The sequence below is a fragment of the Mobula hypostoma genome, chromosome 7, assembly GCF_963921235.1.
Source record: "Mobula hypostoma chromosome 7, sMobHyp1.1, whole genome shotgun sequence".
In the NCBI taxonomy this organism is placed as follows: Eukaryota; Metazoa; Chordata; class Chondrichthyes; order Myliobatiformes; family Myliobatidae; genus Mobula; species Mobula hypostoma.
The window spans coordinates 168259132-168284553 of NC_086103.1; the positions used below are offsets into that span (position 1 = coordinate 168259132).

Consider the following 25422-nt stretch of genomic DNA (forward strand, 5'->3'; position numbering starts at 1 on the left):
TTGTGACCCTGCTCATAGCCACAAAATTGTGGGTTCAAATCTCACAATGATTAGTAGATCTGGTGACTTGGGCATGTATCCCAAAACATTTCTGGGCCCAAATGTCGTGAAGCACCTGGTTGAATTTCAGGCATTTGGCAGGGAGAAGAACACGAATTGTTGGTGAATGAGTGGAATTTGTGGCAGGCATTGAACATTGTGCCTTAAATCTTCAACACACGATTCCCTCTGCTGGAAACCTAGAGTAACACAAAATGTTGGAGGGACTCAGCAGATCAGGTAGTATCTGTGGAAAGGAATAAAGAGCCGATGTTACATGCAGAGAACGTTTTTCAGGAATGAAAGGACTGGGAGGAAACCAAAATAAGAGGGTGGGGTTGGCAGGAAAAGTTAGAAGGTGATAGGTGAAGCCAAATGAGGGGAAGAATCTGAACAGTGATCTAGGTAGGTTAAATAAATGGAGAAGGGATTGATAAAGGGAGTCTAATCTGGGAAAATAAGGTCCTTCACTTTGGAAGGAAGGAAGAGTTATTATTTAAATGACATGAGTCTATAAAATGCTATGGTGCAGAGAGATCTTGAGTTCAGAGTATATGAAACACGGTATGTAGTCACAACATGTGTTTGAGATGACCATAAGACATAGGAGTAGAATTAGGCCACTTGGCCCATTGACTGTTCTGCCATGGCTGATCCTTTTCTTTCCCCCTCTTCAGCCTTCAAAGCCATCTCTCCATAACATCTAATACCATGTCCAATCAAGAACCTATCAAGCCTACTTTAAGTATACCCAACAACCTGCCTCCACAGCTGCCTGTGGAAATAAGTTCCATAAATTCACCACCCTCTGGCTAAAGAAATTTTTCCACATCTCTGTTTTAAATGGATGCCCCTCCGTCCTGAGGCTGTGCCCTCTTGTCCTAGACTCGCCCTCTATGGGGAAACATCCTTTCCACGTCTACTCTGTCTAGGCCTTTCTACATTCAAAAAGTTTCAGTGAGGTTCCCCCCCTAAATCCCAGTGAGTATAGACCCAAAGCTTTCAAACGTACCTTGTATGATAATCTTTCATTCCTGGAATTATCCTTGTGAACCTCCTCTGAACCCTCTCCAATGCCAGCACATCTTTTCTTGGATGAGGAGCCCAGAACTGTTCACAATACTCAAGGTGAGGCTTCAGCAGTGTCTTATAAAGCCTCAGCATCACATCCCTGTTCTTGTACTCTGGACCTCTTGAAACAGATGTTAACATTGCATTTGCCTTCCTCATCACGAACTCCACCTGCAAGTTAACCTTTAGAGTTTTCTGCACAAGGACTCCCAAGTCCCTTTGCATCTCAGATTTTTGGATTTTCTCCCCATTTAGAAAATAGTTTGCACATTTATTTCTTATACAAAAGTATATGACCATGCATTTCCAACATTTTATTTCATTTACCGCTTTCTTGCCCATTCTCCTAATTTGTCCTTCTGCAGTCTACTTGTTTCCGCAACACAACCTGCCCCTCCACCAATCTTCATATCATCTGCAAACTTCACAACAAATCCACCTGTTTCTTCATCGGAAACATTGATATACAGCATAAAAAGCAGTCCCAACACTGACACCTGTGGAACATCACTAATCGCAGGAAACCAACAGGAAAAGGATCCTTTTATTCCCACTCGCTGCCTCCTACCAATCAGCAGTGCTCTAACCATGCCCGTAACTTTCCTATAATACCATGGGCTCTTAACTTGGTAAGCAGCCTCATATGTGGCACCTTGTCAAGGGCCTCCTGAAAGTCCAAATATTATAACATCCACTGCCTCCCCTTTATCTATCCTACTCAAAGAATTCTAACAGGTTTGTCAGGCAAGATTTTCCCTTAAGGAAACCATGCTGACTTTGCCCTATCTTGTCCTGTGTCTGCAAGTACTCCATAACCTCATCCTTAACAATTGACTCCAATATCTTTCCAACCACTGAGGTCAGGCTAACTGGGCTATAATTTTCTTTCTGCTGCCTTCCTCCTTTCTTGAAGAGTGGAGTGACATTTGCAATTTTCCAGTCCTCTGGTGCCATGCCAGAGTCCAATGATTTTTGAAAGATCACTGCTATTGCCTCCACAATCTCTGCTGCTACCTCTTTCAGAACCTTGGAGTGCAGTTCATCTGGTCCGGGTGACTTAAGTACCCTTAGGTCTTTCAGCTTTTTGAGCACCTTCTCCCTTGTAATAGTAACTACACTCATTCTCTTCCCTCGTACTCTTCAACATCTGGCTTCCACGGTGAAGACTGATGCAAAATACTCATTTAGTTCATTTGCCATCTCCTTATCCCCCATTATTACTTCTCTGGCCTAATTTCCTAGCAGTTCCATATCCACTCTCATCTCTCTTTTATTCTTTACATACTTGAAAAAACTTTTACTATCCATTTTGATATTGTTTGATAGCTTGCTTTCGTATTTCATCTTTTCTCTCCTTATGATTCTTTAAGTTGCTTTCTGTAGGTTTTTATAAACTTCCCAATCCTCTGTCTTCCCACTAATTTTTGTGATGTATGCCCTCTCTTTTACTTTTACATTAGCTTCGACCTCCCTTGTCAGCTTTGGTTGTACTGTTTTGCTGTTTGAGTATTTCTGTTAGAATATTGGCTTTCATTGTAAGTGCTATGAATATAAAAGTAGGGAAGTTTTGATGCAACATATGCAGACTTCTGAGCACACGTTTAATTTTGGTCTGCACAGTTAAGGATTGATATGGAGCCAGTGCAGGGAAGGTTCACTTGGTTGATTATTGGAATGAAAGAATTAATGTAGGAAGAGTCAAATGTAGGCAAGTCAGCCCTTTAACCATAGGAACTTAGAAGAATGATGGGTGATTGAAATATTTGAGTCTTACAGGGACAGAGTGCAATTGATGGAGCAGTTACTGAATTCCTGCCAAAACGAATCACTGGGCTGAACAAGCTTTTTCACAGGTTGCCTCTGTACAGTGCAAGAAGTGTCCAAATGGTGTGCTTGGAATGGTGATGTGGTCAAAGCAATTATAATCATGCAGAAAGCTGAAATTTCGTAGAAAGTAGACCAGATTAAATTGATGGGCAAACCTGAGGCTATGTGGTTTTGAGAGGCATTGTGGAAAAACTCTTAGTTTTATAGTACGAGTGATTTAAATAAGGACATTGCTAAGTGCAGGACCATGCACAAAGCTAAATCATAGACCATAAGACATAGGGGCAGAATTAGGCCATTCAGCCTGTGATGTCTGCTGTACCCTTCCATCATGGAGTTTGTTCCTCCATTCCATCGTAGTTGATTTATTAGTTCCCCCGACACTCATTCTATATTTTCCCTATAATCTTTTGGCCTAAGTAATCAAGAACCTATCAACCTTTGCTTTAAATATACCCAATGGCTTGGCCTCTATGGCAGTCTCTTAAATTTACTGAAATGCTTTAAGCTATGCCACAATGAGAAGCCGAAATCTGATGTGTCGGTATTTCAGTGGAATAAAGGAAATTACAGTGGCATGAGAGAGGAACTGGCCAAAGTTGACTGGAAAGGGACACTGGCAGGAAAGACAGCAGAGCAGCAGTGGCTGGAGTTTATGCGAGAAGTGAGGAAGGTGCAAGACAGGTATATTCCAAAAAAGAAGAAATTTTTGAGTGGAAAAAGGATGCAACCGTGGTTGACAAGAGAAGTCACAGCCAAAGTTAAAGCAAAGGAGAGGGCATACAAGGAAGCAAAAATTAGTGGGAAGACAGAGGATTGGGAAGTTTTTAAAACCTTACAAAAGGAAACCAAGAAGGTCATTAAGAGGGAAAAGATTAACTATGAAAGGAAGCTAGCAAATAATATCAAAGAGGATACTAAAAGCTTTTTCAAGTATATAAAGAGCAAAAGACAGGTGAGAGTAGATATAGGACCGATAGAAAATGATGCTGGAGAAATTGTAATGGGAAATAAGGAGATGGCAGAGGAACTGAACGAGTATTTTGCATCAGTCTTCACTGAGGAAGACATCAGCAGTATACCGGACACTCGAGGGTGGCAGGGAAGAGAAGTGTGCGCAGTCACAATTACGACAGAGAAAGTACTCAGGAAGCTGAATAGTCTAAAGGTAAATAGATCTCCCGGACCAGATGGAATGCACCCTCATGTTCTGAAGGAAGTAGCTGTGGAGGTTGCGGAGGCATTAGCGATGATCTTTCAAAAGTCGATAGATTCTGGCATGGTTCTGGAAGACTGGAAGATTGCAAATGTCACTCTGCTATTTAAGAAGGGGGCGAGGAAGCAGAAAGGAAATTATAGACCTGTTAGCTTGACATTGGTGGTTGGGAAGTTGTTGGAGTCGATTGACAAGGATGAGGTTACAGAGTGCCTGGAGGCATATGACAAGATAGGCAGAACTCAGCATGGATTCCTTAAAGGAAAATCCTGCCTGACAAACCTATTACAATTTTTTGAGGAAATTACCAATAGGCTAGACAAGGGAGATGCAGTGGATGTTGTATATTTGGATTTTCAGAAGGCCTTTGACAAGGTGCCACACATGAGGCTACTTAACAAGATAAGAGCCCATGGAATTACGGGAAAGTTACGTATGTGGATAGAGCGTTGGCTGATTGGCAGGAAACAGAGAGTGGGAATAAAGGGATCCTATTCTGGTTGGCTGCCGGTTACCAGTGGTGTTCCACAGGGGTCCGTGTTGGGGCTGCTTCTTTTTACATTCAACATTGTACTTCAACAATTTGGATTATGGAATAGATGGCTTTGTGGCTAAGTTTGCTGACAATACGAAGATAGGTGGAGGGGCCGGTAGTGCTGAGGAAACAGAGTTTGCAGAGAGACTTGGATAGATTGGAAGAATGGGCAGAGAAGTGGCAAATGAAGTACAATGTTGGAAAGTGTATGGTTATGCACTTTGGCAGAAAAAATAAACAGGCAGACTATTATTTAAATGGGGAAAGAATTCAAAGTTCTGAGATGCAACGGGACTTGGGAGTCCTCGTACAGGATACCCTTAAAGTTAACCTCCAGGTTGAGTCAGTAGTGAAGAAGGCAAATGCAATGTTGGCATTCATTTCTAGAGGAATAGAGATAGGAGCAGGGATGTGATGTTGAGGCTCTATAAGGCGCTGGTGAGACCTCACTTGGAGTACTGTAGGCAGTTTTGGTCTCCTTATTTAAGAAAGGATGTGCTGACGTTGGAGAGGGTACAGAGAAGATTCACTAGAATGATTCTGGGAATGAGAGGGTTGACATATGAGGAACATTTGTCCGCTCTTGGACTGTATTCCTTGGAGTTTAGAAGAATGAGGGGAGACCTCATAGAGACATTTCAAATGTTGAAAGGCATGGACAGAGTGGATGTGGCAAAGTTGTTTCCCATGATGGGGGAGTCTAGTATGAGAGGGCATGACTTAAGGATTGAAGGGCACCCATTCAGAATAGAGATGCGAAGAAATTTTTTTAGTCAGAGGGTGGTGAATCTATGGAATTTGTTGCCACAGGCAACAGTGGAGGCCAAGTCATTGGGTGTATTTAAGGCAGAGATTGATAGATATCTGAGTAGTCAGGGCATCAAAGGTTATGGTGAGAAGGCAGGGGAGTGGGACTAAATGTGAGAATGGATCGGCTCATGATAAAATGGCGGAGCAGACTCGATGGGCCGAATGGCCGACTTCTGCTCCTTTGTCTTATGGTTTTATGAATGTGTACTTTTTTCCCCCCAGCCAAACCCAGTGACAAAAACAATGTGGAAGAATGGAATTTTGACATCACTCTCTGTACTTTCTTTACTGAACTTGAAGTTATATAGAATAACCGTGTAGTGAGGCATCACGTACCCTTAAACTGGTGTTTACCTTCTTGCTGAGTTTCTGCTTGTGCTGCTCCATCGATGCAAGTTGCCATAATCAAAGTAAAGGGCTTCTCTTGAAATAGTAGCATGTGCAAGTTTATATTGTATTCCAAGGGCCAACTAGCGATTTGGGTTAAATCTTGGTTTTGATGATCTGGATATCATTGATTTTTTTTTAATGTATGTAGTCATAGATTTCAAATCTGAATTCTGTAATATGAAGCGGAGAGTGCATAGGGTAAAAATCCAGTATCTTATTATCTTTCATACTTTGTGTTTCTTTGTGGAAATGGGACTGCTCTCAGGGCCTTACTTTTCGATATGCCAAGGACGCTGCCTGAAAGACTAGCATGCCTTCATGGTGCCAGATTTTCGTGGCTCTGGAGACAGGCTGATTTGAGGCCGGTACCGCTGCCTGATGTGCTGTGAGAGTACATGGAAGATCGAAAGCAGGGAGCTGGCTGTGTGCCCAGAGACCCGAGTTCTTTGGGCACAGAGCTCGGAAAAAGTGACACAACAGACTTTTATCATTATAAATCAGCGAATTGTTCTGTTATGTCTCCCCTCTTGCTGTGAAACGGGGACACTGCTTTTTTCCTTTATTAGGGAGAGAGAGAGAGAGAGGGAGAGCCTGTGGTATGTTGAATTACCGGGTGAACGAGTAGTCTTTGGGGGTATTGTAAATCTCTGTCTTCATCGATGCTTTGCTGCACGCTTGAGTGCTCGGAGGGTGCAGATGCTTTTTTGCTGATGGCGGGGCAGGGGTTGTTGCTTTGCTGTTGCTTATGCGTGGGAGGGGGAGCTTTGGGGTTCTAACATTTAACTGTCATTTATTTTTTGGGTGGTACTCTGTTTTCGTGAATGTTTGGAAGAAAAAGAATTTCAAGATGTATATTGTATACATTCCTCTGACATTAAATGTACAATTGAAACCTATACTTAAGGCGGTCACTCTTACTGAGGTATAGGCTGCCAACAGCAGCTTGCCAGAGTCCTCCACCCTGGTGTCTTCCAGGTGAAGATCCTTCTAAGGAGGAGATCTTTGGAGCTTCTATTGGCATTTCTGTAGCTCTGGTGTTTTATGGGATGGGGTTGCTAGCCCATGCCCAACCCTCCTCATTTCGCAGTTATAATCCAATATCTGACGATCCAAAAATTCCCAGGGTTTGACATCTCTTCTCATGCTCCCTTCTCATTCACCAGGGATCCAAGAAAGTTTATTGCAATACAGTTCAAAATCTAATAAACGTGAATTAAACCCATGTTGGATATCAGCTAGTAACGTCCATTAGTTTGGAAAATTTGTCCTGCACAACCAAAGCCTTGAGTGTTTGCATGTGAGTGTCCTGCGTGTGTTTGTATTGGGTCCCTTAGGAGGCAAAGTCTCAACAAACTCAGAATAAACACACTATTTTCTGTTGATTTGTGCAAATCACAAAGATCATAATATTGCTCACGGAACTGGGGATGAATTCCACTGTAGAGCATAAAACTCATAAATTAATTTTCATTCTAAATATAGTGCAAAAAATTATTTGTTATATTGCCAGTGTCATAAATAGGTTTAGGATATGGGACTGTAAGGGCAGACACTAGGTAGAAGATGAGGTGAAACAAATTCAGTTTTGATTAGTACCTCTGTATTCACTTGAACAGGAACAGAAATATTTTCTTTTTATAGACAGTTTCATTTTGTAAAACCATTGGTAGAAGGGTGGTTAAAAAAACGAATTGATTGAGAAAGTAGGTGTAAATTTAAGCATCCTTTGAAGAATGACTATAGACCTCCATATCCAGTACACCATTCTCTATAACTTCCACCTTCTCTGACGAAATCCTACCAGTAAGCACATCGTTCTCTTTCCCTCACCCCCCACCCAAGTTTTCCATAGGGATTGTTCTCAGTGACTGCTTTGCCCACTCGTCTCTCCCCGTTATCACCCCTGCAGGCATGACCAGCCCTTACACCACTTACCTCATTACCAGTCAGGGCCCCAAGCAGTGCTTCTAGGTGAGGTAGCACTTTACCTGCGGGTTTGTCATGATCATCATCTGTATATGGTACTCCCCGTATGGCCTTCTCTACGTTGCTGTAGACTGGGGGATTGTTTTGTCTAGCAGTTTCACTCTGTTCACTGCAAAGGGCGTGATCTCCTGGTGGCCACTCATTTCAATTCACCTTCTCATTGCCATTCTGGCATGTCTGAACGGCCTCCTCCATTGCCGTGATGAGGCCAAATTCAGGTTGGGCGAGCTTCACCTCGCATTCTGTTTGGATAGCCTCCAATCTGAAGGTGTGAACTTCAATTTCTCCAACTTCCATAAATCTTGCCTCCTCACTTTTCCATTCCTCATTCTGGTTACCCCTTCTCATCTGTGCATTGCCTCCCTCTAGTGCCCCTCCTCTTTCCCTTTCTCCCATGGTCCACTCCTATCAGAGACCTCCTTCTTCAGCCCTTTACGTCTTCCACCTATTCCTTTCTAGCTTTTTACTTCATCCCCTTCCCTCACCTGGTCTCACCTATTACGTGGCAGCTTGTAGTCCTTCCTCGCCCTCCACATTCTTATTCTGGGCTCTGCTTCCTTCTCTTCCAGTCCTTATGGAGGGTCTAGGCCCAAAACATCAACTGCTTATTCCCCTCCATTGATGCTACTTGACTTGCTGAGTTCCTCCAACATTTTGTATGTTGCTCAAGATTTCTAGCAACTGCAGAATCTCTTGTGTTTTACCACAGGGTTGTTGCCAGATATCGTGCACATTCGATGTCCTTCAGTATGAAGGGCTACGGACGTTCGGTAGCTGTGTATCTCTTGGTGAATTCCACCAGACCAGACAGAGCTGAGCATTACCACATAAAAGACACATGATCATCAGCTGAGGCACAAAGAAAAACAAGGGGGAATTTAGTTCAGGACCAAAATGAAAATTGCTCATAAAAATACAAAGTGATTGGCTACCAAGACTTCAGCTTTTGATATAAGTGTAAAGGAGATGAGCTTGCATTGTAAACAGTCATTTTAATGTAGTGTACGCTAAATATTGTATATTTGTAATAAATGATGGGCACTTTAACCATAAGATAATTCTATGTTCCATTAAGACAAACGTGTTAACCTTGTTGGTACAATTTGAAACATACTTGTTCTGCAATCTTAGAGACTGACATGTGCCAATTCACAGAAATTTCAACCCCCTCCCCATCACCTCCCTCATAACAGAATTGTTCTTTTTTTTTCAAAGTTTCGTCACTTACCAGTCTATGTATGGTTTCTGAGAACTGTGCGTGACCCAAAGTTTCTAAAATTCAAAGACGCGATCAGCCGAGATGGCTGTTGGCTAAAACCACGAAGGTTGTAATAGGAAGTTAATTAGCTACAGGTTAGTATGATCTTGGCTAATTTCTAGGTTAGTTAATTATTATTAGATCTATACCCCCGATACAGAGCATGCTGGACCACAGGAGTTGCCAGATCACAGACTGCCGGACTAGAGTTTCAAACTGGGTGTGTAGAACAGATATTTGAAATTGATAATACTCCAGGGAATAGTGTAACTCTCCACAGATATTTTCTAATTTGCTCCAGTGAGGCTATGGTAATTTTCAACCCGTTAACTGATAACACATAAAGTAGCTATCATTTCCTCTAATATTTGGCAATATCACAGAACATGATCTTGAATAATTGATTATTTTTATAACTAAATGCAGAATCAGTTATGTGGGCATATCATTAATCAAAATGCTTGAAATAACAGACTATATGGTCTAAGAAGCTGAGATGAGAATTTCGTTCTGGTATGTACTTGGATTATAAATTACAAGAGTAAGGAGTAAAATTGTGAATTGTGCATGTGGCAGTTTATTCACAGTGATGGCCTTCCTGTACTTTTCTCTAATTCATATATTTCCCTGACAGGCTCACCACATTACAGTGATGGAATGCCAGTGGATTTATTGAAAAGAAGAACTGCATGGTAATATTTTCAGTAAAGAACATAAAGGCCTTGAGCATTGTTTGAATTTTGTATGGCTTTGTTTTAATATCTTGTGTAAGTAGTGCTTGGGGAAAGACATATAAAATCTTTGATAAATACTGCTTTGATCTAGCAGTTTAATATCTAATTGCATAACAGTTCTTTATCTACCTATTCTGAGACAGTAAAGTTTTGTGGTCAACACACACAAAATGCTGGAGGAACTCAGCAGGCCAGGCAGCATCTATGGGGGGGAAAAAAAGTACAGTTGACATTTCGAGTCAAAACCTTTCGGCAGGTCTGGAGAAAAATTGCTGAGGAGTAGATTTAAAAAGTGGGGGGAGGGAGAGAGAAACACTAAGTGATAGGTCAAACCTGAAGGGGGAGGGATGAAGTAAAAATCCATAAAATTGATTGGTGAAAGAGACAGAAGGTCATGGAAGAATGAAAATGGGGGGAGGAACCCCAGAGGGAGGCAATGGGCGGGCAAGGAGATAAGGTGAGAGAGGGAAAAGGGGATGGGAAATGGTGAAGTGGGTAAAGGGTGGGGGGCATTACTGGAAATTTGAGAAACCGATGTTCATACCATCAGGTTGGAGGCTACCCAAAAGGAATATGATGTGTTGTTCCTCCAACCTAAGTGTGACCTCATCATGACAGTGGAGGAGGCTGGATGGATTTAACAGAATGGGAGGTGGGATTAAAATGGGTGGCCACTGGGAGATCCCGCTTTTTCTGGTTGGCAGAGTGTAGATGCTCGGTGAAGTGGTTTCCCAGTCTATGTTGGTTCTCACCGATATAGGAGGCTACACCGGGAGCACCGGGAACACAGTAAATGACCCCAACAGACTCACAGGTGATTTGTCGCCTCACCTGGAAGAACTGTTTAGGGCCCTGAATGGTAGTGAGGAAGGAGGTGTAGAGGTAGGTGTAGCACTTGTTCTACTTGCAAGGGTAAGTGCCAGGAGGGAGATCACAGTTGCTTAATAGGGCTATGGAATGTAGCTGAGTTTGGGGGCAATGACGAGTCTCTTAATTTCATATAGAGTGAAAAGAAAATCTCAATTGTAGGTATTCTTTCAGTGTTCACTGACCTATACTGGTTTGCGTTACTACAAGTTCTCAACAGTCTCTACAGTATGTCTGATGAAGGGTCTCGGCCCGAAACGTCAATTGTTTATTTTTCATAAATGCTGCCTGGCTTGCTGAGTTCCTCCAGCATTTTGTGTGTGTTGCTTTACATTTGCAGCATCTGCAGATTTTCTCGTTTTTATACAGTATGTCTATAGGGCACAGTCTGATTCCTTAAATGCCTGTCAAATCTCTCTTGGCTCTTAAGGTCTTGCAGAGGAACAAACAATTCTTTTAAATTGTTTTATCCAATGAGTTTCTAAGCTGGATTTTATTCTATTTTTCTTATCATTAAAAGAGAGAAGTAACAATATGTGAAATATTCTAGATAAAGCCTTCCAAGGCCTTCTATGAGGCCATTATAAAGTTTACTGAAAACGTTTTGGGCAGAATCTGAATTTTCCTACCAATGCATGCCAGTACTCATTTTCATCTTGATCTTGTCTTTGTAGCCATTAATTTTAATAGTGTTATGCACTAAGATACTATACCCCTACTTTACTGGAGGCTTGGTATTAACCTTGTCAATGCTTTGTATATGAATCATGGTTTTAATAAAAATAAAACTAGTATTTGTCATGAATTCGAAGAGTGGTCTAGTATGCATGTTTAGGAATTTATCCAGTAAAAACAGTACCTGATGAATTGTGTATGACATATACTGAAAATATGATAGGTCCCCAGTGAGGAGTTATGAAACATGAGATTCTGTAGTTGCTGGAAATCCAGGGTAACACACCCCCAAAATGCTGGAGGAACTCAGCAGGTCAAGTAGCATCTATGCAGAGGAATAAACAGCTGACATTTGGGGCTGAGACTCTTAATCAGGAGTGAAGTGTCTGCCTGAAATGGCAGCTGTTTCCTTCTCTCCATAGATGCTACTTCACTTGCTGAGTTCTTTCAGCATTTTGTGTGGAATTCACAAGTTGCTCACAGAAGTATGTTTAGGAAAATCTTCACCCTCCTCTTGACGGGTATAAAATTCAGTTGCCCATTATAAGTCTAGTGAAATATCATTAATTTTTCTTTATAACATCAATAGATACATTACAAATGGGTTTAATTGACTAGAGTAAGCAATCATTTAATAGGCAGGGTTACTGTGCTATGTAACTAATACATGTTATTCCTTCGATCTAGGTTTCTGTAGGTGGAAATAGGTCACGCGGAAACTTTGTGGAAATGTACAGCTGTCAGTGTTTTCTCTGTAATGGAGGCATTACACCTGCAGCTCCTATAAATTTGTCAATAATTATCTTTGCTGTTTGTACTGCCTACACATGATGAATTTCCATACTGCATGAAATTTTAGTACATGCAGGAGAACCAGAATCAGGTCATGAAATTTGTTGTTTTGCGGCAGCATTACAGTATAATACATAAAAAGTACTATAAATTACAATAAGAAAAATATATTAAATAATTTGTGCAAAACAAAAGCAAAGTAGTGAAGTCGTGTTCATGGGTTGATTCATTTTGGCGACCTAGTGACTACAGTTGTAAATACTGAAAGTTACCTGAAATTAATAAATAATGATTCTCAGAGTCAAACTTGTTGAGAGTTTTCTTTGTAGATGAAAGTAACTTTGGCAAAATTTTATATTTGAATTTTCAACAAAGTTTAGTAAGTTGTTCCATAATTAACTAATTCAAAACACAGAAACCCCAGGGAACTGAAGTAGTTCTTGAGGTGGTAAAAATAATTGGCAGTATTTTCACATGATGAAGGTTGTTATGAAGCTAGGGTTCATTACAAAGCCTCCTGATATGAACTTCCTTGGGGATTGGGGTTGGAATTGTTGTGATTCCTTAAGTACATAATAACCTGACTAAAGAGACTGGAACTTTCAGTAATTTTTTGGATTGTGGAAAAGACACCAAATTGACTTAAGTGGAATGGGGAAGGTATTTGTGTTTGGCAAGTAACACTGAATGTCAGTAGTAGCCATTTTAATGTAAATTGTGGGTTAGAAGCTCTGAACAATACTTTTTGATAGACAAGCTAATAACTGAGTCTTCATTATTTGCTATATAGTTAGGGATTTATAGTAATACAAAAAAGAAGGTTCTTCTTTCCAATTAAATAATGTATTGACATAATTTGTTCCCTTTCTGCGTTTTTGCAATCATTGTTGGTGAGTCAAGCAGGATTAATGTTTAGTCATATTTTGCGATTCTCTATCTGTGGATCATTCATCCACCCATTAAATTTGTGCTGGTTGTTTACTGTACATTATAGACAATTGGGATTGTAAATGTGTGTTTGTGAACTTTATTACCACAATTGCTGGTTAAGTTTTGTCCACACCCTGAAATTTGTATAAAGCATTTTCTACCTGCATTACCCAATTCCAACTACAAAAGAAACCTGCAAAATAAAGACTCAGAAGGATGTTTATTACAGGAGAGAAAGGAAAGGGTAGTTCAACCAAGTTAACACGTGTTAGACATCAAATCAAAAAGGGTGATGAAAACAGGGCTGAAAGTGAATTTGAATGCATGAAACATACAGAATAAGGGAGATGATCTTTTAAGACCATAAGACACAGGAACAGAACTAGGCCATTCAGCCTATTGAGTCTGCTCCACCATTTCATCATGGCTAATCCATTTTCCTCTCAACCCCATTTTCTAGCTTTCTCCCATTAACCTTTCACGCCTTGACTATTCAAGAACCTATCAACCTCCACCTTGACTACACCCGATGACCTGGCCTCCACAGCCACCTGTGGCAACAAAATCCACAGATTCACGATCCGCTGGTTAAAGAAATTTCTCCTCATCTCCTTTCTAAATGGACGCCCTTCTATTCTGTGACTGTGCCTTCTGGTCCTGGAATTTCTCCCCTCCCCCCACCAAACTACCACCCTATAGGAAACATCCACTCTATCAAGGCCTTTCAGCATTCAGTTGGTTTCAATGAGATTCCACCCCCCCCCCCCAATTCTTCTAGATTCCAGGTAGTAAAAAGCACAGAGCCATCAATTACTCATATGATAAACCTTTCATTCCTGGAATCTTTCTGAACTTTCTCTGAACCCTTTTCTGCTCACAATACTCCCAAGTGAGGCCTTACCATTGTCCTATAAAGCCTCAGCATTACATCCTTGCTTTTATATTCTAGTCCTCTCGAATTGAATGTTAGCATTGCATTTGCCTTCTTCACTGTCTCAATCTGCAAATTAACTTTTAGGGAATCCTGCACGAGGACTCCCAAGTCCCTTTGCAACTCGGATTTTTGAATTTTCTTTCAATTTAGAAAATAGTCAACCTTTAATTTTTTCTACCGAAGTGCATGACCATACACTTCCTGGCACTGTATTGCATTTGACACTGCTTTGCCCATTTTCCAAATCTGTCCAACTCCTTCTGCAGCCTCCCTGCTTCCTCAACAATACCTGTCCATCCACCAATCTTAGTGTCATCTGCAAACCTGGCCACAAAGCCATCAATTCCATTATCCAAATCATTGACATACAACATAAAAATAAGTGGTTCCAACAGTGACCCCTGTGGAACATCACTAGTCACTGGCAGCCAATCAGAAAAGGCTCCCTTTATTCCCACTCTTTTTCTCTTGCCAGTCAGCCAATGCTCTTTCCAAGTCAAGTCAAGTTTATTGTCGCTTAACAATACACATGAATATAACGTATATAACCATATAATGTTTACAGAAATGAGACAACGTTTCTTTGAACTAGGGTGTAAAGCACATGTGCACGTAACACACGACACATGATGACTTATGAAGGTACGGATAAAATTTACAGATTAATCACATAAATAACAAACTAGAGTGCATTAATTTTAAATATTGGAAGGTACGGAACAGATTAACTAGTGACACTTTGAATACAATGTGACCTCGACTTCAGAAGCCTAATAGCCTGGAGGAAGCAACTGTTTCTCATCCTGACCATACTTGTTTTTATGCATCATGATGTCCTGCCTGATGGTAGAAAGTCAAAGAGGATGCTGGATGGGTGAGTGGGATCCTTAATAATACTAAGGGCCCTGCATATGCATTGCTCCTGATAACTGTCCGCAATGAATGGTAGGGAGACATTTATCCATGCTAGTATATTTCTTCGAGTAACATGGACTTTTGTCTTGTTAAGCAGCTTCACGTATGGCACATTGTCAGAGGCCTTCTGAAAATCAAAGTACACAACATCCACCAATTCTCCTTTGTCTATCCTGCTTTTTACTTCATCAAAGAACTCTAACAGATTTGTCAGGCAAGATTTTCCCTTAAGAAAACTATGCTGACCTTGGCCTACTTTATCATGTGTGCCTCTAAAGTACCCCAAAACCACATCCTTAACAATCGACTTCACTATCTTCCCAACCAGTGAGCTCAGGCTAACTGGCCTGTAATTTCCTTTCTTTCGCTCTTCTGCCTCCACCCTCTTGCCCCCCCCCACTTTCTTGAAGAGTGGAGTGATATTTGCAATGTTGTAGTCCTCAGGAATCATTTCAGGATCTAGTGATTCTTGAAAGATCATTACTAGTGCCTTCACTTCACTTCAGCTACCTCCTTCAGAACTCTGGGTGTAGTCCATCTGGTCCAGGTGACTTATCTACCTTCAGACATTTCAGTTTCCCAGTCATCTTCTCCCTCGTAATAGTAACTGCATTCACTTCTGCCCGCTGACACTCTCAAACTTTCGGCATGCTGCTCATGCCTTCCATAGTGAAGACTAATGCAGAATACTTATCCTCCTCATCTCGCATTTCCTTGTCCTCCATTACCACCTCTCCAGCATCATTTTCCAGCAGTCCAATATCTTCTCTTGCTCCTCTTTTACTTTTAATATATTTGGAAAAAAAAATTCTGGGTATTTTTAAAAATATTGTTGGCTACCTTACCTTCATATTTCATTTTTCCCCCTTAAGGCTTTTTTAGTTGCCTTCTGTTGGTTTTTAAAAATTTCCCAATCCTCTACCTTCCCACTAATTTTTGGTCTATTACATGCTCTCTTTTGCTTTTATGTAGGCTTTGACTTCCCTTGTCAGCCACAGTGGTGACATCCTGCCTTTAGAATATTTCATCTTTGGAATGTATCTTTCCTGCACCATCTGAATTGCCCCTAGAAACTCCAGCCACTGCTGCTCTGCCATCATCCATGCTAGTATCCCCTTCCAATCAACTTTGACCAACTCCTCTCTCATGCCTCTGTAATTCTCTTTACTCCACTATAATAATGATACATCTGACTTTAGCTTCTCCCTCTGAAATTGCAGGGTGAATTCTTTTAAATTATGATCACTGCCTCCTAAGAGTTCCTTTACTGTAAACTCCCTGATCAAATCTGCTTCATTACGCAACACCCAATCCAGAAAGACTAACTCCCTAATGGATTCGGTCACAAGCTGCTCTAAAAAGCCATCTTGTAGGCATTGTACAAATTCTGTCTCGAGATCCAGCACCAACCAGATTTTCCCAATCTACCTGCATATTGAAATCCTTCATGACCATTGTAACAGTGCTCTTTTGACATACCTTTTGTATCCCATATCCTGGCTACTTTTCGAAGGCCTTTATATACACAGCTTATAAAAAGTATTCACCTGCTTCCGCCCCCCCCTTAGAAGTTTTCATGTTTTATTGTTTTACAACATTGAAACACAGTGGATTTAATTTGTGTTTTTTTTTGACACAATTAACGGAAAAAGACTATTTCAAGTCAAAGTGAAAACAGATCTCTACAAAGTGATCTAAATTAACCACAAATATAAAACACAAAATAATTGATTGCATAAGTATTCACCCCTTTCAAGTCAGTATTTAGTAGATGCTCCTTTTAGCAATGATTACAGCCTTGAGTGTATGGATAGGTTTCTGTCAGCTTTGCACATCTGGACATTACAGTTTTTCCCCCATTCTTTACAAAACTGCTCAAGCTCTGTCAGATTGCATGGGAATTGTAAGTAAACAGCCCTTTTCAAGTCCAGTCACAAATTCTCAATTGGATTGAGGTCTGGACTCTGACATGGTCACTCCAGGACATTAACTTTGTTGCTTTTAAGCCATTCCTGTGTAGCTTTGGGTATATGCTTGGTGTCGTTGTCTTGCTGGAAAAGAAATCTTCTCCCTCTACTAAGCTGCGGTTCTCTTGTAGACTGCATCAGGATTTCTCTGTATTTTGCTGCATTCATTTTACCCTCTACCTTCTCAAGCTTTCCTTGGCCTGCTACAGTGAAATATCCCCAAAATATTTACTCTACATTTTTTTGTACACTTTTCTAAAGCGTCTACAATACTGCTTCATCATGAATTGCCTTTTTTTTTTGTATCACGGTCTTTCATTTCTTGGGAGAAACTGCTACTGTCTGTCATGTGTTAGCAATTGCACAAGAAAACTTTGAAGATACATCTTTCTAATTCTGTAAAATAATGGTTCTGCGTCTTGCAAATTACTTACTTAACAGCTTGACAGAATGCCTGAAACCTGATAGTACATTATAGCAACACACACAAAGTGCTGGAGGAACTCAACAGGCCAAGCAGCATCTATGGAAATGAATACAGTCGATGTTTGGGGCTTAGTCCTGCTGAAGAGTCTCGGCCCGAATCGTCGACGGTTTACTTTTTTCCCTTGATGCTGTCTGGCCTGCTGAGTTCCTCCAGCATTTTGTGTGTGTTGCTCGGATTTCCAGCATCTGCAGATTTTCTCTTGTTTGTGATTGGTACATTATAGCAGTTATTTGATTGCATAACTCCAGGCAAAATGCAAGTTTATGACAAAGGGTACATGATGTAAAACAAACATACTGTGGGGAAATGTGTCTTAGACATTCTAGGCATTTCTGAGAAATTTGCATATTGAAATATTTTAATTGATGCTCTCTTCAATTGTAGCGCAAGTTGTTGCCGGTACCAGGTTGTGTTCATCCCAGTGGCAGTTCTGTTTGGTATTTAATGCGTTAAACTCTCTGCTTGCCGACACCAAGAAGAATGGGGCAGGAGAAAGGAAAATATGACTTTTACCTAGGCTTGGTATTAGCCATTAGCTCCAGCATATTTATTGGAGGGAGTTTTATCCTAAAAAAGAAAGGCCTTCTCAGACTGGCCAAAAAAGGGTCAATGAGAGCAGGTAAGATACTGTTTGGTAAATAGCCCAGCAGTAATGTTATAATGTGAATTAAGTGATCACTGTTCTTACCCCTGCTTCATTGCCTCAACAGCTAGGGATCAACAATACGTGAGGAGAATTATTTAAAATCCACTTCTATTTCCGTGTGGCAGTGGATTTGCCTGCAGTAATATAACTTGTTTTCAATAGTAATAAGACCTGTTTTTATATTACTGTTGCTTTTAATTATAAATATGGATGTTTGATAAAAATCATTCAAGCCAAAGAAGCTTCATAGTGTGCCTGTTTTTTTTTGCATCAAAATATGCTGTACTCTGCCTTTGTATCTCTTTCTGCGAAATTAATAAGTATTCATTTCTTAGAGTTATGCAATACAGAAGAGGCCATTTTGCTTGGCAGGTCTTTACATATATAATTAATCCCATTCCCTTCCTTTCCATGTATGCTGCAACTCCTTCCCTTTCAACTATTTCCAATTTTCATTTGAAAGTTACTATTGAATCCATATAAAAACAACCAACTGCACAAATTTACACTACTGTGCTCTTGTCATACATTCCATTCTTTGCTTTTTCTTTTCATAGCTCTCTCATAATCTATGTCCTTTGGTTTCTGATCCAACTCTTGCCAGAATCATCATCATACTTGTTCCATCAAACCCCTTTGTGATAATGGAAACTTATAGTAAATCTTTCCCGAGCTATATTTTAGCTCTGACAATAGCTGGTTAACTAATGTCTCAACATAACTAATGCCTTGCACTCCTAGGGCTGTTTTAGTAGATCTCTGTACCTTCTTTGAGTCTTAGAATCCTCCTTAAATTTGGTCTCCTGAACAGGTTAAAATACCATCTGGCAAATAATCTACACCTTTTGGGTATTGGTCAGTTTTTTTAGTTTTGTACTTCGCAATCTGTCAATCCAGGGATCCTGTGCACCTATCGTAGCTTTCTCGTTTTGTTCTACCAGAATTTAAATGTGTCTTTGTGTATATCTTAGCATGTTCCTGTTCCCTTAATTCACTAGTTTGTACAAACCCCATTTCCAGAAAAGTTGGGATATTTTCCAAAATGCAATAAAAACAAAAAGCTATGATATGTTAATTCACATGAACCTTTATTTAACTGACAAAAGTGCAAAGAAAAAATTTTCAATAGTTTTACTGACCAACTTAATTGTATTTTGTAAACATACACAAATTTAGAATATGATGGCTGCAACACACTCAACAAAGGTTGGGACAGAGTTAAAATAAGATTGAAAAGTGCACAGAATATTCAAGTAACACCGGTTTGGAAGACTTCACATTAAGCAGGCTAATTGGTAGCAGGTGAGGTATCATGACTGGGTATAAAAGTAGCGTCCATCAAAGGCTCAGTCTTTGCAAGCAAGGATGGGTCGTGGCTCACCCCTTTGTGCCAAAATTCGTGAGAGAATTGTTAGTCAGTTCAAAAGGAACATTTCTCAACGCAAGATTGCAGAGAATTTAGGTCTTTCAACATCTGCAGTACATTATATTGTGAAAAGATTCAGAGAATTCAGAGACATCTCAGTGTGTAAAGGGCAAGGTCAGAAACCGCTGTTGAATGCGCGTGATCTTCGAGCCCTCAGGCGGTACTGCCTAAGAAACCGTCATGCTACTGTGACAATTATAGCTACCTGGGCTCGAGAGTACATCGGAAAACCATTGTCACTCAACACAGTCCGTCGCTGCATACAGAAATGCAACTTGAAACTGTATTACGCAAAGAGGAAGCCATACATCAACTCTATGCAGAAATGCCGGCGAGTTCTCTGGGCCCGAGCTTATCTCAAATGGACCGAAAGAATGTGGAACCATTTGCTGTGGTCAGATGAGTCCACATTTCAGCTAGTTTTCGGAAAAAACGGGCGTCAAATTCTCCGTGCCAAAGATGAAAACGACCATCCAGATTGTTATCAGCGAAAGGTGCAAAAACTAGCATCTGTGATGGGATAGGGTGCATCAGTGCCCATGGCATGGGTGAGTTGCATGTATGTGAAGGTACCATTGACTCTGAGGTGTATATTAGGATTTTAGAGAGACATATGTTGCCATCAAGGCGACGTCTCTTCCCGGGACGTCCGTGCTTATTTCAGCAGGACAGTGCCAGACCACATTCTGCGCAGGCTACAACAGCATGGCTTTGTAGACACAGAGTGCGTGTGCTTGACTGGCCTGCTGCCGGTCCAGATCTGTCTCCTATTGAAAATGTATGGCGCATCATGAAGAGGAGAATCAGACAACGGAGACCACGGACTGTTGAGCAGCTGAAGTCTTATATCAAGCAAGAATGGACAAAATTTCCAATTGCAAATCTACTACAATTAGTATCCTCAGTTCCAACATGATTAAAAAGTGTTATTAAAAGGAAAGGTGATGGTAACACAATGGTAAACATGCATCTGTCCCAACTTTTGTTGAGTGTGTTGCAGCCATCAAATATAAATTTGTGTATGTTTACAAAATACAATTAAGTTGTTCAGTAAAACTATTGAAAATCTTTTCTTTGTACTTTTGTCAGTTAAATAAAGGTTCACGTGAATTAACATATCACAGATTTTTGTTTTTATTGCATTTTGGAAAATGTCCCAACTTTTCTGGAAATGGGGTTTGTACATACTTGATGGGTTTAATTACTTCCTAGAATGCCTTTTGTGGTGGCTCACTTAATTAGTCTTTAGCCTGATCATTCAGAAAGATCAACATGCTATGAACTTTGGTTTATATTGAATCATTTGTTGTTAGTTAAGATAATATTATGTCTTTGTTGCAGTAGTTTCTCATCATTGAAATAATTGATTATTTTCCTTGATATTCATTGATTTAGGTCAGGGAGGACATGCATATCTTAAAGAATGGCTATGGTGGGCTGGACTATTGTCAAGTGAGTGCAAGAGGAATAATGTGTGTTCCAAATTATGAACTACCTTCATTTCTCTTTTTGTCATTTCATTCCCCCTGAAGGCATCGATTTCTTGAAATAATCCATTAGCATCCTTGAGCGCCTTGCTCAAATGCCTAATTTTCTCTTCCAATAATGTTTCATTTGGCACCTTTACCCCAATGGGCATCCAGGTTGACCTAATTCAGGAACACTAAAGCATGTTAAAATGTCAATGCCTTGGCTGTGTAATCAACTTACTTACAAAACCTGGACATCGAACTTGGAATAATTCTGGTTTTTACTACTACGTCGACTCAGGCCTAGGGGTCCGGTTTTCAGTCCTCAGTTATTTACTTAGCTAACTTGTCAATTTATAACTGCATTATTAAAGGAGCTTTGCATTGTTAGTTCTATAATATTGTAATCTGCACGATTAGGAATGGAGTAATTTCTGTGGCAATTTGAGGTCTTTCCAAATTAAGGCAAGATATGTGCCCAAATTTGACTACTGTTTGATCTTGGTCTTTTGCAATTTATGATGTTAAGCAAGGTGCCCTGATATTGGCCAATTTTTTTCAAATATTCTATCGCGTGCTAGTGTAAATTTAATGCAGTGTTTGAATATTTTAAATATTTTTATTAATTTATTTCATATTTTATCTAATCCTGTAATACTCCAACATGTCTATGCTATTCTCGTTCTGCTCTCTGATGGTAGCCAAGACCTTAAGTTCTGGAAATCAGTGGCAAAACTTTGCTTTTCCATTTCTCTTTTCCCTTTATTGTAATTCTGTTTGGCCCAATTATTTTGTGATCTGCTCTAATACTGTTTCATATAGTTTAGCATTAGCTTTAGTTTGATAACATTACTATGAAGCACCTTAGGGCATCTTATTGCATTCCAAGTAATTTTTGTGTTGTAAAAATCTGGTGATTTCACATTTTCATTGAAAAATCCTCTGCAAGTTTCAAACCTCAGAGAGGATGCCTTAAGACCATAAGATATAGGAGGAGGGGTAGGCCATTCAATCATGGGCTGATTCAATTCTTCCAGTCATCTCCACTCCCATGCCTCCTCCCCATACCCTTTGATGCCCTGGCTAATCAAAAACCTATCTATCTCTGCCTTAAATGCGCCCAATGACTTGGCCTCCACAGCCGCTCATGGCAACAGATTCCACAGCTTTACCACCCTCTGACTAAAGTCATTACTCTGCATCTCTATTCAAATAGACGTCCTTCAATCATGAAGTCATGCCCTCTTGTCTTAGACTCCCCTACCAAGCTAAATAACTTTGCCATATCTAATCTGTTCAGGCCTTTTAACATTCGGAATGTTTCTATGAGATCCCCCCCTCATTCTCCTGAACTCTAGGAAATACAGCTCAAGAGCTGCCAGACATTCCTCATACGGTAACCTTTTCATTCCAGGAATCATTCTCGTGAATCTTCTCTGAACCCTCTCTAATATCAGTATATCCTTTCTAAAATAAGGAGCACAAAACTGCACACAATACTCCAAGTGTGGTCTCACGAGTGCCTTATAGAGCCTCAACATCATATCCCTGCTCTTATATCCTATACCTCTAGAAATGAATGCCAACGTTGCATTTGCATTCGTCTTCGCCTTCGTCACCACTGACACAACCTGGAGGTTAACCTTTAGGGTATGCTGCCCAAGGACTCCCAAGTCCCTTTGTATCTCTGTATTTTGAATTCTCTCCCATCTAAATAATAGTCTGCCTGTTTATTTCTTCCTCCAAAGTGCATGACCATGCACCTTCCAACAGTGTATTTCATTTGCCACTTCTTTGCCCATTTCCCTAAACTTTCTAATCCCCTCTGCAGGCTCTCTGTTTCCTCAACACTACCCGCTCCTCCACCTGTCTTTGTATCATCAGCAAATTTAGCCGCAAATCCATTAATCCCATAGTCTAAATCATTGACGTACATCGTTAAAAGCAGTGGTCCCAACACCGACCCCTGTGGACCTCCACTGGTAACTGGCAGCCAGCCAGAATAGGATCCCTTCATTCCCATTCTCTGTTTTCTGCTGATCAGCCAATGCTCCACCCATGCTAGTAACTCCCCTGTAATTCCATGGGTTCTTATCTTGCTAAGTAGCCTCATGTGCAGTACCTTGTCAAAGGCCTTCTGAAAATCCAAGTACAGCACATCTACTGCATCTCCTTTGTCTACCCTGCTTGTAATTCCCTCAAAAAATTGCAGTAGGTTAGTCAGGCAGGATTTTCCTTTCAGGAAATCATGCTGGCTTTGGCCTATCTTGTCATGTGCCTCCAGGTACTCTGTAATTTCATCTCTAACAATCAATTCCAACAACTTCGCAACCACTGATAGCAGGTCTATAGTTTCCTTTCTGCTGCCTCCCATCCTTCTTAAATAGTGGAGTAATATTTGGAATTTTCCAGTCATCCGGTACAATGCCAGAACCTATCGATTCTTGAAAGATAATTGTTAATGCCTCCGCAGTCTCTCCAGGTAGTTCTTTCAGAACCCGAGGGTGCATTCCATCAGGTCCAGGATTTTTATCCACCCTCAAACCATTAAGCTTCCTGAGCACCTTCTCAATCGTAATTTTGATTGCACATACTTCACTTCCCTGACACTCTTGAATGTCCGATATGTTGCAGATGTCTTCCACTGTGAAAACTGATGCAATATACGCATTCTGTTCCTCTGCCATCTCTGCGTCTCTCATTATAATATCTCCAGTGTACTTTTTTATTGGTCCTATATCTACCCTCAACTCTCTTTTACCCTTTATATACTTAAAAAAAGTTTTTAGCATCTTCTTTGAGACTAGTCGCCAGCTTTCTTTCATTAATTCATCTTTTCCTTCCTAATGACTTTCTTAGTTTCCTTCTGCAAGTTTTTAAAAGCTCCCAGTCCTCTATCTTCCCACTAGCTTTGGCTTCCTTGTATGCCTTCTCTTTTGCTTTTACTTTGGCTTTGACTTCATTTGTCAGCCACAATAGTGTCCTTCTTCCATTCAAAAATTTCTTCTTATTTGGAAAGTATCTGTCTTGCATTTCCCTCATTTTTCACAGAAATTCCAGCCATTGCTGCTCTGCTGTCCTTCCTGCTAGTGTCTCTTTCCAGTCAACCTTGGCTAGTTCCCTTCTCATGCCATTGTAATTTCCTTTATTCCATTGAAATACCGACACATTGGAATTTAGTTTCTTCTCAAATTTCAAGGTGAACTTGATTATATTGTGATCATACTGTTCCCTCAGGGTTCCTTAATCTTAAGCTCTCTTATCACCTCTGGATCACTGCACATCACCCCAATCCAGCACATCTGATCCCCTAGTGAGCTCAACAACAAGCTGTTCTAAAAAGCCATCCCTTAGACATTCTACAAATTCTCTCTCTTGAGGTCCAGTTTTTCCCAATTTCATGTTAAAAATCCCCAATGATTGTCATGACATTGCCCTTCTGACACAACTTTTCTATCTCCTGCTGTAATTTGTAATCCACATCCCGGCTGCTGTCGGGATGTCATACATGTATCCTGAGCTTTATCACTGATATCCAGTTTTTTTTTTAATAATATATAATTTGTTTTTGTGGATAAAGCTTGCAAAAGGATCTAATGCTTTCCTGGCATATATGACAAATAAACTCTTGGGCTTCCAGCTGGGTTACAGGTATCAATTATGTCCAATGTTTCGATGACTAACTCTGCCATCTTCTTCAGGGATGATGCTTGGGCATGTCTAGTCTTGTAGCATTTATACCCCTGTAGTCCATCCCTCCTGATTGGTTAGTCTTCACCTAATCAGGTTTCTTCTCTCCCACTTTGTTTACAGTCGAATTTCAGTTCTTTCTTACCACCTTTGTCTTTGTTAAAATTCTTCTTTTCTAGTTTTATTTCAATCACTTCCTTTACCAGGCGGTCCCAAAAGCTGTTGGCATGGCACAGTATTATGCCGGAGAAGTCAATCCTATGGCCATTGTAAAATGTGGTCTATTACAATCAAAATCAGATGGCGTCGGTATCTGGCGACTGCGTGTGCTCTCCTGAGCAAACTGCCCTCTCCACTATCCTATACCCGAGAAACCCTTCTAAACCTCCAATCTGCTTCATCTAGCAAGATCAACACCACCCTGGCGAAGCTACTGACATAGCTGGAGATCACCGCGCCAGAATTGCTTAAACTCCAGACCGCACCTGGACCCAACCAGCAAGGCCTGGTCCGAGGCCCACCATGTTCCCAGAGACCCGCGGCCTGCTACCGTGCCGGAGTGCTTGGAGACACGGCCCATTCCGACCAGCACCTCTCCGGAGCAGACAACCACACAGAAGTGACGTCGGAGACCTCAAGGTGCCCCAGACGCTTCCCCAGAGCGACGACCATAAAGCCCCGTTGGTGGCCATCCACAGCTGCCGGAAGTGAGGCCTCCACCGCCGACCTCGGAAATCAAGCCCAAGGCTCGGCTGGAG

The 25422-nt window shown here is 40.8% G+C and overlaps 1 protein-coding gene across 7 annotated transcripts in view; it reads left to right on the forward strand.

Moving 5' to 3' along the window:
* nipa2 (NIPA magnesium transporter 2) overlaps positions 1 to 25422 on the forward strand; it is a 59912-nt gene that overhangs the window by 21181 nt on the left and 13309 nt on the right. For 3 of the 7 annotated variants that reach the window (XM_063054528.1, XM_063054526.1, XM_063054529.1), the window contains 4 exons: positions 9090 to 9227; positions 9767 to 9824; positions 17818 to 18052; positions 20901 to 20957. In XM_063054528.1, coding sequence (XP_062910598.1) covers positions 17914 to 18052; positions 20901 to 20957 — 196 coding nt within the window. In that variant the 5' untranslated portion in view covers positions 9090 to 9227; positions 9767 to 9824; positions 17818 to 17913. The remainder of the gene's footprint in view (positions 1 to 9089; positions 9228 to 9766; positions 9825 to 17817; positions 18053 to 20900; positions 20958 to 25422) is intronic. The other 4 variants (XM_063054527.1, XM_063054531.1, XM_063054532.1 and 1 more) reach the window with 2 other exon arrangements.